Source organism: Lepidochelys olivacea (assembly GCF_965140295.1).
Source record: "Lepidochelys olivacea isolate rLepOli2 genome assembly, chromosome: 2".
NCBI classification, from domain to species: Eukaryota; Metazoa; Chordata; order Testudines; family Cheloniidae; genus Lepidochelys; species Lepidochelys olivacea.
Window position 1 is genome coordinate 235,098,204 of NC_140412.1, and position 13,385 is coordinate 235,111,588.

At 39.0% G+C, this 13,385-nt stretch overlaps 1 protein-coding gene across 5 annotated transcripts in view; it reads right to left on the minus strand.

Moving 5' to 3' along the window:
* The window catches only part of LOC311516207 (uncharacterized protein C10orf67 homolog, mitochondrial), a 145,450-nt gene that overhangs the window by 52,860 nt on the left and 79,205 nt on the right, over positions 1–13,385 (minus strand). For 4 of the 5 annotated variants that reach the window (XM_084620036.1, XM_084620033.1, XM_084620037.1 and 1 more), the window contains 2 exons: positions 5,241–5,381; positions 4,239–4,459 (listed from right to left, as the gene is read on the minus strand). In XM_084620036.1, the coding sequence (XP_084476162.1) occupies positions 4,239–4,459; positions 5,241–5,381 (362 nt within the window). The remainder of the gene's footprint in view (positions 1–4,238; positions 4,460–5,240; positions 5,382–13,385) is intronic. The other variant, XM_084620035.1, reaches the window with a different exon arrangement.

The window sequence follows — 13,385 nt, forward strand, 5'->3', positions numbered from 1 at the left end:
GTTTGAGGGGAGAAGGACCTCCCACATAACTTTTAGCCCAGTGGTTAGGGCACTCAGCTGGGATGTGGCAGACTCCTGGTTAAGTCCCCCCTTTGCCTGAAGGGGAGAAGGGATTTGTTACTTCTCAGGTGAGTGCCCTAACCACTGGGCCATGGGATATTCTGATATGGGGCTCCCTCAATATCTCCTGTTGAAACTGTTCTTCTGTGTATACATATTTGAAGAGTCATTGGGGGGAGAGAGAGACAAACAAACAGACAAACAAACATGAGAATGGCCCTCACCCAGGATGTAGGAGACCCAGGTTCCAACCCCCTAATGATTCTCATTATTTATCCACAGTGGAGCAGATTCACTAGGAGAGATTGAAGGAACTCAGTGGTTAGAGCATTCACCTGAGAGATGGCAGACTCCTGTTCAAATCCCCTCTTCTCAGGCAGAGGAGAGACTGGATCCAGGGGTCTCCCACATCTCCTGTGAGTGCCCTGATTGCTGGACTAAAAGTTATGACTGAGCTCCTCCGTACCTCCCTCCCTCCCCAGCCCCAGCAGCACCTGACTTCAGGAGAGAGTTCACAGCTGAGAATTCCAAGCAGTAGGCACCAAACTCCCTGAGATGGGTGTGGCTGAGGGCAAACCCCTCTGCTTAGCATCTCCCATTAGTTAGTTTAGATGGCTCTCCATCTAGCATGCTGGTTTTTGTGAATCCCTCCCTTCCATTGTATGGGCAGCCTGAGTACCTAACTCAGTCTTTGTGACCCCCAGTGATATTCTAGGGGCCTAAGTCCCTTTGTCAATCTAGCCCATACAGTCATCTGTTCCAAAATCACCAGTCAGATTCTAGCCCCAGGTCAATAGTGGCTGAAAGACAATTCTATCTAATAGCTATTTGATAGCCTATAGGAAATAAATTGTTAGTCTTAGTAGAATTCCTAGCGTACAAGTGTCCACATCACAAAAAACACCATCACAATTGATGCTAACTGGCACCTTTCATGGCAATCTTAGAAGAAAGGCCAAAAGTGTGAGTTTGCCTTGCTGTCCTCTATTTATGTCTGTAAATGAACAGAGGACATCAATCTCCTATACTCTCAAAGTGGTAACTTTCATGAGCACTAAAGTCACTTAAAAAGGAAAAGTGCTAACAATTAATTTTTAATTAAATTGATGGAAAAAGTTGAAAAAATAGAATAAAAAGTATAAATTTAAAAGGGCTTACACGCAATACATTCTAAATATTTGGCAGGCACTTTATCCATGGGGCCACACAGTCTGACCAATATCTATAAAATTGACAGATATTATTTTCGCCACAAGAGGGCTCTCATATTTTACATTTATATGCAGTAGAAACACGAGAATAATAAAAAAATATAATTTATAAAAATAACTTAAATGCAAACTCAAGCTTGTGTGCTCTTCAGGTAGTCACTACAGCTGGTCAGAAATTTCATAATGAATCTGTTTTTTTCAAAAACTGACAGTTTGTCAAAAAAATATCAAGAAAAAAGTTCCTAAACTGTCAAAATGAAAAAATCTGGTTTCTGGTTCTAAACAAACTTTTTGTTTTGAAATTTAAGCTAATTAAACCGAATAAAAGTTTTTCAAATAAGTCAAAACCAAAATGAAAAGTTCTGAAATTATCAAAATGAAAGGTTTTAACTACCCTCCCACCCCCACAAAGAATTGGTTTTCTATTTCACATGTATTTTCAAGGTTTCAAATTTTGATCCAGATTCAAGGTGGGAAAAACTTTGAACTCTTGAAAATATTAATGTGATGGGAAAACCATTTCCTGCCATACTCTAGTAGTCAAATTTTCATGGAAAAAACCCCAGTTTATTATGCACAGTGCTTCCATAATATATTGGAAAAAAATCAGGAAAAACAAGAATTTTTCTGTATTCTGGTTACATACCTCTCTGTAAACAGAATATCTGTCAAAATGAATCTATTTTTATGGTGTTACCGTGATTAGATATGTACAAAACCACACATTCACCTCTAACTTTAGCAGGCTCAACTTTTAAAAGCACTTAGTGTTACTATTAAGAGAATACATTACATTTTTCATCAAGTTAGATCTCCTATAGTTTATAATGATGCTAGTACTTTTTTTCTAATATGGTTCATATATTACAGTAATGGGGAGCCATATAAGTAGCTAAGCTCACGAAAGCTTATGCTCAAATAAATTGGTTAGTCTCTAAGGTGCCACAAGTACTCCTTTTCTTTTTGTGAATACAGACTAACACGGCTGTTACTGTGAAACATATAATTGTGACTGCCACTCATTGGAGCAATGAAATGCAATGCAAGAAGTCTTCCCAAACATTTTTAGTCAGGTTTGGTTTTTTGTGCGTCTTTATCTGATGATACTATCAGATGTGCGTAGAAGGATAACCACCCACACCTTACACTAGGCAACTCTGTACACTTCACTACATGGCAGCACCAGAAGGTCCAGTGTGGAGGGTACTAACATGAGACTTTTGCAGTTGCAGAGGTGGCAGAGTGAAGGGAAGAGAGAAGCTTCGAGAAGATGGGTAGAACAGAGGAGAAGATTGGCTGAGGGAAAGAGATGCAGAAGGACTGGGAAGGAGTAAAAGGATCAAAAGGAAAAGACAAGGAAAAAAGAGGAAGAATATGATCCTTGAAGGAGAGAGAAAAAGTAGTGAAGGATAATGATCTAAGAGGACTGAAGGGAGATGAGAATAAAGGAAGAAAACTGGAAAAGAAGAACAGTAGAGAGGGGAGAGAAAAGAAACAGAAAAAGGAGAAAAGGAGTACTTGTGGCACCTTAGAGACTAACCAATTTATTTGAGCATAAGCTTTCGTGAGCTACAGCTCACTTCATCGGATGCATACTGTGGAAACTGCAAAAGACATTATATACACAGAGACCATGAAACAATACCTCCTCATGGTCTTCTGCAGTTTCCACAGTATGCATCCGATGAAGTGAGCTGTAGCTCACGAAAGCTTATGCTCAAATAAATTGGTTAGTCTCTAAGGTGCCACAAGTACTCCTTTTCTTTTTGCGAATACAGACTAACACGGCTGTTACTCTGAGAAAAAGGAGAAAAATATGAATAATATAGGGGCCTATTGTAGCATGATATAAAAGGACTTTAACAAAAAAACACTCACCAACCCTCTGTGTAAAGGAGTTTGGATCAGAGGATCAATGTGCTGAAGTGAATGGCATGTGAACATAGGAAGAATTCTTAAAATAGTGTATACTCAAATTTGCTACTGACAAAATAATGATAATCTTTACATGCAATTTTAAAATTACTTCTGTGACATGCATAATGAATTTATTATATAATATTCTGTGTATACGTAATCTTATGAATACTGGAAACATGAAAAAAATAGTAGTTTCCGTCAGTGAAAAAAACAAACAGCATTAGTTAATATGGGTATGATTACTAGGCACACTCACTTAATTGGGATGAACAGCCACCAGTTTCATGTGATGTATTTAATAGGCTTAAAACAAATCGGAATTCGTGAGTTCATTCTGAGATCCTCTGCCAGATAACACATAGGTGGTAAACTGGTAAATATCTACTTTTGAACGATTTTTTTCAATTACACCACAGTGACTACACATACACAGCATTTAGTGTATTCATTATGCATATCATAGAGGTATATTTTTCAAAACTGTACATTAAAAGCATGACCCTCAGTTGTGTCATTAAGAGATTTGTGTGTGAATCATTTTGAATTTTTTCTCCATATTATATGCTATTCGCTTTCTTTACACTGGTATCATTTCACTGGGACATTTAAAATTCAGCAGCATTTATTTATACTTAGAATAGAAAATAACATTTTTAATAAAGTAGTGGGAGAACCGGTGGTAAATGTTGGGATTTTAATGGCAACAACTTTAAAGATAGAAAAAAAGATATATTATTACATTTTCAATGTTTTTTCCACAGTCTTGATAAATGTTAAACTAATCATAAAATTGTGCCTGCCTCTGAAGAGTGTATTAGTACTACAACCAGATCAACAGTATACTATCCAACCAGTGACTCATTTCTTATGATCAGATTCTGCTCATTTCATACTACACCAAGCTAGGGAAATGTTTGAGTCATTGCATTATGTAGTAATATTGTATCTAGAAAATATCTATACCCTTAATATTTCCTTATATAGTTTGCAAAATTATAGACATGATTTATTTCTATGAATATGGTCAATATTATACTACCACTATACCTTTTCTTTAGAATTTGGAATTTCTTTGCCCAGCTTCGGTTAATTTGTTCAACTTCGTTTTTAAGACTGAAATAAAAAAACCCACAAAATGTTAAAATATTTATAGAGTTAAATGAATGTCTTAAAAATTCTGGCCGATACCTTTGTATGTGTTGCTTCTCTTGACCTTCCAATACCTTCAGCTTCTCAATTTCAGCAAGTAATGCTCTTTTTTCTGCTTCCTTCTCAGGTGCAAAATATATTGCAAAAAGTTAAGTAATGTATTATTTATTTTCTATGCTTAATGTACAAAAAAATACAAAGTTTTACTGTTGGTATTGACACTTCTAGTTTTGGCTGTTACGGTATGGAAACTAGGTGTTTAAAGGAATTAATAACCATAGTACAAAACTTTATAACTCTAGTCATTGTTTCAAAGCCAATCCAGGTCTGGAGTGACTGAGAATCATTACAATTTCACAGCTTTTTGGACGGCTATCTAATAAAGATGGCAGCACAGACAAGTAAAGCGTAACTTTTGTCATGCATATCATATTTGTCTAAGGCCAATCCTACTGATATCAATGGCAAAATTTCTATTGCCTTGAATGGAAGCAGGATCAAGACCTTTGATTATAAATTCTTATGGGCAAGGACCATCCATGCCTTTTGGCAGAGAGCATACAGTCTAGTGATTAGAACATAGAACTGAATTCATGGTTCTCAGCTCTGTTACTGATTCTTTGTGTAACTTGGACCTTAGCCCTTCTGTGCCTCATTTTTTCCATCTGTAGTACAAATATAATCATACTTCTCTCACAGGAGATTAATGAATGTCTGTAAAGTGGTGCAAAATCCTTGAATGAAAGTCACTATAGAAATGAAAATTATTATTTTTACCATAGTAACTAAAAGTTTAACAAGCAATGGTTCTGAATAGTCCATAGACTGGTATCAAAGGACAAGAAATCTACATAAAATATTTACAGAGAACTTGTTGGATTTTAATAATAAAAACAACACCTTGTAACTAGGACTCTTCTTCTGTTGCTGCTTGTGATATCCCTTTTGTGATTCTCTGCTCTCATAAGGCACTGTAATTTCACTTCCACTTTTCACTTTCTCCTTCATTTTTTTTGTATCTTTTTCTTGCAATGATGGAATCTGACAATCAAAGAATCAGTGGTGATTATGTACACTAGGAAAAACAGTTTTACTCTTATGGTCATTTTAATCCACAGGAGTTAAGAAAACAAGTTAGGAAAATGACATTGTAGCATAATAATTACTTCAGCTACTGTACTTCAAATAAGGACAATACCACCGGGTGTTTCAAAATAATAAAATATGCCCAAATTAAGTTACCTCAGTGATTCCACTCTCACACACACTTAGCAAAATTTATATTTATTAGTATTATATCTGCAAATTAAACATTTTACTAAGTGTAAATCTGGCAAAACAAAGGCGATATTGTTTTAAAAAAATTCTAAGGGGCTAAATTTATCCCTGTTATATCTCTATTGAAGTCTACACTAGAGATGAATCTGGTCCACTGACTATATTATCTGTCCTATTTCAACTGAACTTTCAACTTTGCTGAAGCATATTGTATTGAATGCTGGCCCTCTCCACTTAAAGCCAGCCATTTGTTTTTTCAGCTGCTGACACATTCCACTTTCTCTGGAGGACACATTCTGATCTCTATGTGGCCAGTTCACTGATAGGGGAAAACACCAGACAGTTAAAGGATAGTTGGAGGTGAAGATACATTGCCGTATCAGACCTTTTTAAATAAAGACAAGCAGTTTAATCCACATCCTGTGAAAACTGCAAATTAAATTCATTGTAAAGATTAATTATAATATTATAAAAATGACAGCATACCAGTCACAGGTCCTAATTCTCTCCCACATTGATTTTACACTGGTGTAACTCCCTTAATTTCAATGAAGCTGCACTGGGGAAAATGAGAAATCTGTGACAGGAGAATCGGGCTTACCCTAACTTTATACACATTGGGCCAGATCTTGGGACATGCTATAGTGGTGTAAGGCAGTTATAAAGCCATTAGATTTGCTCCCCCTCCCCAGAGGTTTTCTACAGATGAATCCTCATCATTTGGAGTAAAGCCATTGTAAAAGTTCCTACAGCAATTCCCTTCCCAGCCGCTGCACTAGGAAGGCATGGCTGGGAAAAAAAGGGGCATAGCCAGAGAATCTCCATATCCTGATAATCTCCAGTTACCAGAAGGGCACCTTGAGGAACTGGTGGGCATTGTAGAATTCCAGCTCATTATGGCACTCAAAGAACTGAAGCACACCAACAACTATCATGGGGGGAAAGAAAGGCAAAAACATAGATAAAGTTTACATGCAGTACCAAAGAACACGACTTGCTAGGAAATTCTGACCTTATAAATTACTCGAACTTCTCACAGTTCTCTTTTAAAGTGATCTGTTCCCTCCTTTCCCATATTTTAATTCATAACCACCTATCTTATGTGGTCATCTATCCCTTCTGGTGTTTTGATGTTATCTCTCCTGATTAGAGCTGGCAGACATGTGGGATTTTCGGTTCACAGGAAATTTAACTTTTTTGAAATTTAGTTTTGTTCTGAATCAGAATTAATCAAAACAAATTTAAAAATTTCCTGTGACCTGGAAATCCTGAAAAATATCTTTTCGGAAACAATGACACATGGTCTTTCCAATAGGAAGTCTGTTCCCTGCACCTAGGGTGACCAGATAGCAAGGGTAATAGGCACCTATATAAGAAAAAGCCACAAATATCGGGACTGTCCCTATAAAATCAGGACATCTGGTCACCCTACCTGCACCTGCTGAGTAAAACTGATATTATTGTCAGTTTCATGGCTGCTTGCCCAAGAGTTGGAAGCCCTGGACTTCTTGCCCAGGGCAGTCCGCAAAGCAGGGATGCCTGGGAACTACAGATCCTGGGAGCTTATTCCAGGACTTCCAGGGTCCTAGATTCATGGCAGGAAGCATTGTAAGTCCTTAGATCCCCAGATTAACTTGGGCTCTCAGCACTTCCTGACTCCCTTTTGCAGGGTTGGGAGCTGAGTCCATGTTAAAGTCGGAGCTCCCATGCCTCCCAAGTTCCATGGCATGGAGTCTGGAAGCTCTGGCGTGGCTGCCTGCTACAGAGTTGCAGACCCTGGAAGACTGGGATTTCTGGCCTTTAGGCTGCCTCAGAGCCACAGATCCTGGAAGATCTAGCAGCTTGATGAGCTGGCAGGGTTTCATGAAGGTTCCATCATAACCCAGCCTTTGATTCACCAAAAATTCATCAAACCCAAGATGCTATTGCAAAACATTTTGAGTTCAACAAACTGGCATTTTCCAATGATACTCTGTTTCATCGAAAAATTTATGACCAACTCTACTCCTGACCTTATTTGTCCACTTAAGTCTTTACCTTCAAATCTCTGCATCATAGCCACTCTCCTTTTGGCCAAAGATGATTGCAGTGAACCTCTCTGAAACATGTGAAAACCAATACTAAACTGGTCAGAAGTATGAGTTTTGAATGGTGTGTGAAATCCGTTCCCCTCTCCAAGGATCCCTCTGGATGACTAAAGAATAATGGTAACTCTGGAAGGGTTGGGCCAAAATCCAGTTGGACCAAAAAGGTGATGATTGCATTGTTGGAACTCAAGGGTATAGACTGCTGCTTGGAAAATTCAAATTGTATTTAACAACATTTAACTTTAAATACATCTGACAGAAATAAGAAAGAAATTATGTTGCATTACAGACAAGACTGACAATTATTCTAAGAAGCATTGGCATTTAATGCAACCATTTGCAGTATTATTGCCTTCTCATTTAGTTTCCCAAAAGTCATAAATTTATAATTATTTATTATTGTCAGACACATCCCTCATTCCAAAAAGACTAGCTAAACGTTATGCACACCTTAGTGAGGCTGAAACTAATACAAGTTTCTGCTCCCCTACTGATAGATTCAACTAAACATTGGCTAGCAGTTTGAAAGTTCTAAATGACCATCTTGCCATTATCTTCTTCATTCTACTCAGTTAGTGTGGCCCAAAAGCTCTCAGGTGCCTTCAAGGTGTTGTTTTTTGTTTGTTTTTTATTAATGCTCAGAGAAGGATTAGTGATGGCATATCCCTTAACCATAAGTCATTTGAATATTCTTCACTGGGAGCTCTCAACAACCACACTTGGCACACATCTGGTCTTTGGATAGCCTAGGCACATGACCATCTTATGATAACATGATACTTGCTCACAAGTGGGTCAGACCCTTGCTTGAGGGCATTAGGATCCAGGCAATATAGGTTTATATGAACAGCACAAGGGCCATATGTTTTATGGGAAATCCTTTCTCTGTATCAACAGAGAAGTATTGGGAACACATATCTCTATACATTTGTCTATTTATACAAACCTTTATGTAGTTAGAATTGTGAGGGCATATTGCTTCACATGTATAAAACTGTTTTCAGAAATACCAGATTTTATTAAAACATGTTTATTTTGATAGCTGTTTTCCATCTGTGCTCCCTCAGTATTTAGCGGAGAAAGTCATTCATAGCTATCAGTTTAGTATTGTTACAATATCTCAGTACTGTAGGCAACATATGGAGACACTGAACCTTCCTCTAAAGCTTGCTAATAAAGTCTATCTTCTCCTGGAAATCTAAATGCCCACTGACAAGGGTCACAAGATTTAACTCCAATAAGGGAATTTGACTTATCAGGAACAAAAAACAAAAAAAATTCCTGCTCTTCCACAACAGGACGGTATAAGAACACTGCATATCAACCTGCCGGTTACTATCACACTCCTGTTTCAGGAAAGAAATTTCATATATTTCAGGTAAATAGTCACAAACCCCACAACCTTTAGCAACTGAAGTGTGACCAAAGGTATTGTAAGGTTCAGTAACTGAAGTTTTACACAGACAGAGAGACAGACAGACATCACTCTTGTTCTACTTACTGCAGCAATAAACCTAGCTTTTAGGTGTTAGATGTAACCTACAAGAAGGTGAGAAGAAGAAAAGACAAGAAAGAGCATGCTGCAACCCGAGTTTTCTTGTAACACAAAAGAAACTATTATTATTAATAACTCTTTGAATTATTGTAGCACTAAGGAACCCTAGTCTTGACCAGCACTCCATTGTGCTAGGTGCTGTACAAACACTGAACAACAAGACAGTCTCTGCCCCAAAGGGCTTACAAAACTTGGATTATTTTCCTCCTAAAAAAGCAAGGCTTTAAACATGACTTGCTCTGTCTACACTAGTTGCAAAGTCCTGTTTAAAACTGTTGGTTAAAAAATATTAGCTTTTAAAACATGACCAGTTTTCAGTCTAGAGAAGCTCTCCAATCCTTTAAAAGATTCAAGGATTCACTTGAACTGCTGCCTGAACAGCCACCAGGGCTAGAAGATAGTTGGCATTGTCTTCAACTATATCCTGTATGTCAGAGAGCTTTAGAGGAACAGGTCTACTTTTTAACTTACATAGAATAGTACCATAAATACCAGCAATAGTGATCTGGGTTGGAGTCTCCCCATTTTGAGAATTTCAGAAATGACTCCCTTTCCCCCAATAGAGTCTTTTCTCATGACAGCCTTGAAGAATATTATGCTTATTCTGACCAACATTTTTAAACCTGGGTTCCTAAAATTTAGAAACTTAAATGTGGATTTAGGAGCCTAATGCAGTCATGGTGTTTAAGGCCACAAGGGACCATCAGATCATCTAGTCTGACCTTCTGCATATTGCAGGCCACCCACACCACCTAGCACCCACACATTAGCCCAACAACTAAAATTAAACCGAAGTCTGACAGCCCACAGAAGACTAGACTATTATGTGCCACAAACAGAGAATAGGAAGGACTGAGGTACAACAATGTCCAAGGCCCCTACAAATGGCAGGGAAATAATTAAGTGAGATATACCCCAATAATTCTGGCAAAGGACCAACACCTGTCATAATAAAAGTGGCCCGATCTTCAGGCATGTTATGTACCTACAGCTTCAACTGACTTCCAATATGATAGGTATCAAAAATGGCTCTGTGATAAATTCAGGTGAGATCACACATAGAATACCACATTCATTTCTTGTCTCTTTAGGATCAGCAAGATCTGACGAACATGAGGGAATCCAGCAAATAGAAACAAAAAAAAAATGTATGAAGGAGGTAGTGAGGGAAATAATTTATCAGGAAGGATTAAAAGCTAAAAATTACATGACTACAGCGCTATAGGATACTAGTGTACAATACTTGAAGAGTACAAACATGAAGGAGATCGGGCAACTATTCAGGGCAGTATTAGGGTGTAATTAGGAGTTATGGGATGAAAAGGAAAATGTTGGGTGAATAGAAGGAAATTTTACTGAGAGTGAGAAGCATTAGGCATTGAAATAGTCTCTCAGGGGAATAGGAGGAAGCCCCATTGCTGGAGACATTTATTCTACTCTGTTCAGTTTCTTGTATCACACCCATCACCATATTTCTGAGTATGAGTTCTGTCCTAAATGGACAAAACATTAGAAAATATTCTGTAGGGAAAAATCTTGCATTAGCAAGGAAGATGAATGATCTAACAAGTCTTTCCATCTCTGACTTATGCTTCCATAATAATGCTATTCCTTATATTCATTACCAGTCAGTGCAGTACATGATTTTCAGTAAAAGTAATTAGCCTAGAAGGTATCACTGTAACACAGATATCCTATTATTTTCAGTATCTTCCTCAATAACAAAGCAGATTTTCTTGTGTAAATATAATCCCTCTATATACACACATAAATCTTTAGAAAACCTCTTAAATGAATGCAGGTGTCCAGTGCTCTATCTACAGAACAAATTATTCATCTAAATCGGTGTTACAATATAAACACTGAGCAAAATGTGAGCTAATATTGTGTGTGTTTAACATTAATTGTAGTCTGTTTTCTTTAAATTTATTGAATGTACTATAGTGTATAGCCTACACCCCACCTCAAAAACTAACCAAACAGAAAACCTCAGATACTGCTGCTTACTGTTTTATTCATGAAAGGGCAGACTGCATCTTGAATGCAGTGACCTGGGAGCAGTTAAGAGCCTCTCTTATATATGAGGCCAGTGAGGAGGGGTCAGGGCCATGGACCTGCCTTCTTCTTGGCCTATAGGCTTGTTCAGTGAAGTGCAGAGACGGTAACTGCCCAGCCCTTGTGTGGAGTATACGGGGGTGGAGAATTCATGCATCCTCCCTTCTCTTATACAAAAAGAAAAGGAGTACTTGTGGCACCTTAGAGACTAACCAATTTATTTGAGCGTGAGCTTTCGTGAGCTACAGCTCACTTCATTGGATCATCCGATGAAGTGAGCTGTAGCTCACGAAAGCTCACGCTCAAATAAATTGGTTAGTCATTAAGGTGCCACAAGTACTCCTTTTCTTTTTGTGAATACAGACTAACACGGCTGTTACTCTGAAACTTCTCTTATACAGTTACTCAAGGGTCACTTACAATACAGCCCTAAGGGGGATCAATTTTTAATTCAGTAAATTAAAATTTGGGGTTCTTACTCTGTTCTGAATGATAGCCAGATGAAGGGCTACAGGAATTCATTAATATGTAATCAGCAGGAGTACAGCCTGAGAATCATAGAATCATAGAATATCAGGGTTGGAAGGGACCCCAGAAGGTCATCTAGTCCAACCCCCTGCTCAAAGCAGGACCAATTCCCAGTTAAATCATCCCAGCCAGGGCTTTGTCAAGCCTGACCTTAAAAACCTCTAAGGAAGGAGATTCTACCACCTCCCTAGGTAACTCATTCCAGTGTTTCACCACCCTCTTAGTGAAAAAGTTTTTCCTAATATCCAATCTAAACCTCCCCCACTGCAACTTGAGACCATTACTCCTCGTTCTGTCATCTGCTACCATTGAGAACAGTCTAGAACCATCCTCTTTGGAACCCCCTTTCAGGTAGCTGAAAGCAGCTATCAAATCCTCCCTCATTCTTCTCTTCTGCAGGCTAAACAATCCCAGCTCCCTCAGCCTCTCCTCATAAGTCATGTGTTCCAGTCCCCTAATCATTTTTGTTGCCCTTCGCTGGACTCTCTCCAATTTATCCACATCCTTCTTGAAGTGTGGGGCCCAAAACTGGACACAGTACTCCAGATGAGGCCTCACCAATGTCGAATAGAGGGGAACGATCACGTCCCTCGATCTGCTCGCTATGCCCCTACTTATACATCCCAAAATGCCATTGGCCTTCTTGGCAACAAGGGCACACTGCTGACTCATATCCAGCTTCTCGTCCACTGTCACCCCTAGGTCCTTTTCCGCAGAACTGCTGCCTAGCCATTCGGTCCCTCGTCTGTAGCTGTGCATTGGGTTCTTCCGTCCTAAGTGCAGGACCCTGCACTTATCCTTATTGAACCTCATCAGATTCCTTTTGGCCCAATCTTCCAATTGGTCTAGGTCCTTCTGTATCCTATCCCTCCCCTCCAGCGTATCTACCACTCCTCCCAGTTTAGTATCATCCGCAAATTTGCTGAGAGTGCAATCCACACCATCCTCCAGATCATTTATGAAGATATTGAATAAAACCGGCCCCAGGACCGACCCTTGGGGCACTCCACTTGATACCGGCTGCCAACTAGACATGGAGCCATTGATCACTACCCGTTGAGCCCGACAATCTAGCCAGCTTTCTACCCACCTTATAGTGCATTCATCCAGCCCATACTTCCTTAACTTGGTGACAAGAATACTATGGGAGACCGTGTCAAAAGCTTTGCTAAAGTCAAGAAACAATACATCCACTGCTTTCCCTTCATCCACAGAACCAGTAATCTCATCATAAAAGGCGATTAGATTAGTCAGGCATGACCTTCCCTTGGTGAATCCATGCTGGCTGTTCCTGATCACTTTCCTCTCATGCAAGTGCTTCAGGATTGATTCTTTGAGGACCTGCTCCATGATTTTTCCAGGGACTGAGGTGAGGCTGACTGGCCTGTAGTTCCCAGGATCCTCCTTCTTCCCTTTTTTAAAGATTGGCACTACATTAGCCTTTTTCCAGTCATCCGGGACTTCCCCGGTTCGCCACGAGTTTTCAAAGATAATGGCCAGTGGCTCTGCAATCACAGCCGCCAATTCCTTCAGCACTCTCGT